General features: G+C 42.4%; 1 protein-coding gene across 1 annotated transcript; it reads right to left on the bottom strand.

Annotated features, from left to right (window-relative positions):
* Nucleotides 1-1490: 1490 nt before the first annotated feature.
* LOC135219023 (trichohyalin-like) lies at nt 1491-2969 on the bottom strand. Its single transcript, XM_064255462.1, has one exon. It carries the CDS (start codon nt 2967-2969, stop codon nt 1491-1493), a length of 1479 nt encoding a protein of 492 aa, XP_064111532.1.
* Nucleotides 2970-3652: the final 683 nt, after the last annotated feature.

Here is a 3652-nt window from a genome sequence, read left to right as displayed (position 1 = left end):
AACAGTTGTTGACTTTCCTAGGGAAAGTTTTACTGATTGACGAGATGGGGGGATCTCACCAACCATTAACTTTCACTGAGAGAGTCGGCTGAACAACGGTTGGCTCTCACGGGTAAGAGTTCCTCCTGCCTCAGGAAGACATCTGTTAGAATAGATCTAGATATCCGACTATTTGCCCGCTTTGACAGAGATCTTCTATTAGAAGTCTGCATCAAGGGACATAGCATACTTGACTTTCTGCAGAGCCGGTCTTCTAGATTATTCCAACAGAATAACGCAGAAAGGAAGACATCTGCAAGAATAAGATCTAGATATCCGACTTTTGCCCGCTTTGACAGAGATCTTCTATTAGAAAGTCTTGCATCAAGGGACAATAGCAATACTTTGAACTTTCTGCAGAGCCGGTTCTTCTAGAGTATTCCAACAGAATAACCAGAAGGAAGACATCTTGCAAGATAGATCTAGATATCCGACTATTTGCCGCCCGCTTTGACAGAGATCTTCTATTAGAAGTCTGCATCAAGGGACATAGCATACTTGACTTTCCTGCAGAGCCGGTGCCCTTCTAGAGTATTCCCCAACAGAATAACAATAAAAAGGAAGACATCTGCCAAGATAGATCTAGATATCCGACTTATTTGCCCGCTTTGAACAGAGATCTCTTATTAGAAGTCTTGCATCAAGAATAGCATTACTTGACTTTTCTGCAAGGGAGCCGGTCTTCTAAGAGTATCCCAAACAGAAACCAGAAGGAAGACATCTGGCAAGATAGATCTAGATATCCGACTATTTGCCCCGCTTTGACAGAGATCTTCTATTAGAAGTCCCTTCATCAAGGGACCATAGGCATCTTGACCTTCTGCAGAGCCGTCTTCTATTATTCCAACAGAATGAACCAAGAAGGAAGACATCTGCAAGAGTAAATCTAGATATCTGACTATTTGCCCGCTTTGACAGAGATCTTCTATTAGAAGTCTTCATCAGGGACATAGCATACTTGATTTTCTGCAGAGCCGGGTTCTTCTAGATTATTCCTACACTATGTCTTCTGGTGACCTTTTGGCCTTCCAAACAGCTGTTGGCTCTCAAACTGAGAGCTTGTCTTCCAACCTCCATACAGCTGTTGGCTCCTAAACTGAGAGCTTGTCTTCCAGCCTCCAAACAGCTGTTGGCTCTCAAACTGAGAGTTTGTCCTCCAACCTCCATACAGCTGTTGGCTCTCAAACTGAGAGCTTGTCCTCCAACCTCCATACAGCTGTTGGCTCTCAAACTGAGAGCTTGTCCTCCAACCTCCATACAGCTGTTGGCTCTCAAACTGAGAGCTTGTCCTCCAACTCCATACAGCTGTTGGCCTCTCAAAACTGAAGAGCTTGTTCTCGCCAACTCCATACAGTTGTTGACCTCTCAAACTGAGAGCTTGTCTTCCAGCCTCCTATAAAGTTCTTCATTCATCTCCATTAATAACATCTTTCACTCTATCCCATTGGGTTTCACTCTCCTGCTTCCTGAAAGAGATGATGTCTTCCTCTTGACGTTTTATCAAGCGTTGCAGTGTTACTGACCTGCTCTTCGACTGTTCTAAGCAGCCTTTCCGTCTCTTCGGCTAGAGTATTTTCGATCTTTATATTTTCTCCTTTCAGCAGCTCTGCCTCCTTCTCTTTCTCAACTAAAATAATCTTCAAGTCTTCATTTCGCCTACAGAGATCTCCATCCTCCATGTCAAGCAGCTGGTTGAGGTTTTCACTTTCTTTTAATTTGAGGATGAGTTTTGCTCCCCAGTGTAAAGTGCGCTCCAGGTCTCTTTGTTTCTCAACTAAAATAATCTTCAAGTCTTCATTTCGCCTACAGAGCTCTCCATTCTCCAGGTCTAACAACTGGTTGAGGGTTTCAGTTTCTTTTAATTTGAGGCTGAGTTCTGCTCCCTTGTGTAAAGTGCGCTCCAGCTCTATTTCTTTCTCAACTATATATTCCCTCAAGTCTTCATTCAGCATACAAAGGTTTCCAAAATCCAGGTCAAGCAACTTGTTGAGGTTTTCACTTTCTTTTAATTTGATTCTGAGTTCTGCTCCCTTCAGTGACATTCCTTCCTCCAGGTGTTCTCTGTTGACCTCTTCCATTTTTGGTACTTGAGCTAAAGCCAGTTTCAAGTCCATTTCCAGCTGCCTCTTTTCATCTGCAAGTTGTTCATTTTGCTGGAGCAGATTATCGATTTTTCTACCTCTGTCGCCCAATTCCTTTTCAAATTGACCTTTCATTTCCTTTTCCTCCTCTGCTCTCTTTTCCAGCAGTAGATTTTTCTCCACTAGTTGACGTCGGAGCAGTTCGATCTCTTCCTTAGCTCCGATCCAGAGGTTTTCCATTTTACGTGCATGATCTTGGCATTTATCCAAATCTTCTTCTAAGCTTCTTTTTTCTTCTTCCATTTGTTCCAGACCTTGTCTCAGTAAGTAAACTTCTAAACACGGCTCCTTCTCCTCCTCCTCCTCCTCCTCCTCCTCAGTATACTCAGTATCTTCAGTATCAGCAGTATCCTCAAATATGTCCATACATAGCCTGTCCTCCAGTCTAGATTCATCTTCAAGGTCCTTATCCAAGTCATCAGTATCGAATAGTTCCATATCTAGACTGTCTTCCAGTCTAGCTTCTTCGTTAATATCCGTTTCTAAGTCAACATCAGATTCATGGAGTTGCTCCATATCCAGACTGTCTTCTTCGTCAAAGTACATTTCTTCCTCTTCGAGATCCTCAGTTTCCAAACTGTCTTCTAATATAACCTCGTCCTCGCTATTAATTTCCAAGTCGTCTTGTAGATGAAAATGTCGGTGGGTTCTTGTAAGATTGTAAATCCAGTACAGAGCAAACGCCAAGCCTGCCAACAATGCCATTCCAGGGATGGCGACGGCAAAGGCTGACGAACCAAAGCTGTTGAATTCTTCCACGACGATTTCTGTATGAACAGAATCCGCCATATTATAATTAATAGTGGTATCCTGTACGCTAACATGAACCGATTGAGACCCAAACAAAGGCGGGGAGTCCTCAACGGTTGGAGCATACAGGTCACAACACAAGAAGTACAAGTACAAGATTGTTAGGATTAAGCAATATGAAGCAAACATGATTCAATGCTATATTTATCACTCTCGCTGTCTCCATGCTTAGTTTTTGAAACGATCACTGGATTCGGGATCTGAAGAAGAGAGAATAGAGAAAGCTCCTGGAGACAATGTCCTCATTCCAGGAAGGACTCCGGAATGGCTTCACGGAAGGAGCGAGGTTCCCTCTCTCTCTCTTTCTCTCTCTGTATGTATGTATGTGACTGGTAAAAATGTTCCGTTATAACAGAATTCCATCTAATAAAAGGAGCCCATAAAAACGCCAAAATATAGTCTGCTGTCTCCCTCTTCTAACTTTTTTAGGGAGCGGATGGCTGTCATAAATCTACGGGGAACAGGATATTTCTTATTAAGGCCAGTTAAAGCATTTAGTAACACTCCTTTCAAACATATATCTTCACGGCTGTAATATTTGTCCGATATGAATTTATCAAAAGCCACTATGAATTCTAGGTTGTTTTTACGGTCTGGCATAAGGGCAAAGGATAAGAATCTGAAATATAGTATTTTTCTCTATATTTTGGCGTTTTTATGGG

Source organism: Macrobrachium nipponense, chromosome 19 (assembly GCF_015104395.2).
Source record: "Macrobrachium nipponense isolate FS-2020 chromosome 19, ASM1510439v2, whole genome shotgun sequence".
Taxonomy (NCBI): Eukaryota; Metazoa; Arthropoda; class Malacostraca; order Decapoda; family Palaemonidae; genus Macrobrachium; species Macrobrachium nipponense.
Note: the sequence above shows the minus strand (reverse complement) of the source record. Positions and strands in the feature narration are given on the sequence as shown.

Coding starts and splice junctions, on each gene's coding strand:
- LOC135219023 (XM_064255462.1), bottom strand. CDS start 2,969: ATGGCGGATTCTGTTCATACAGAAATCGTCGTGGAAGAATTCAACAGC.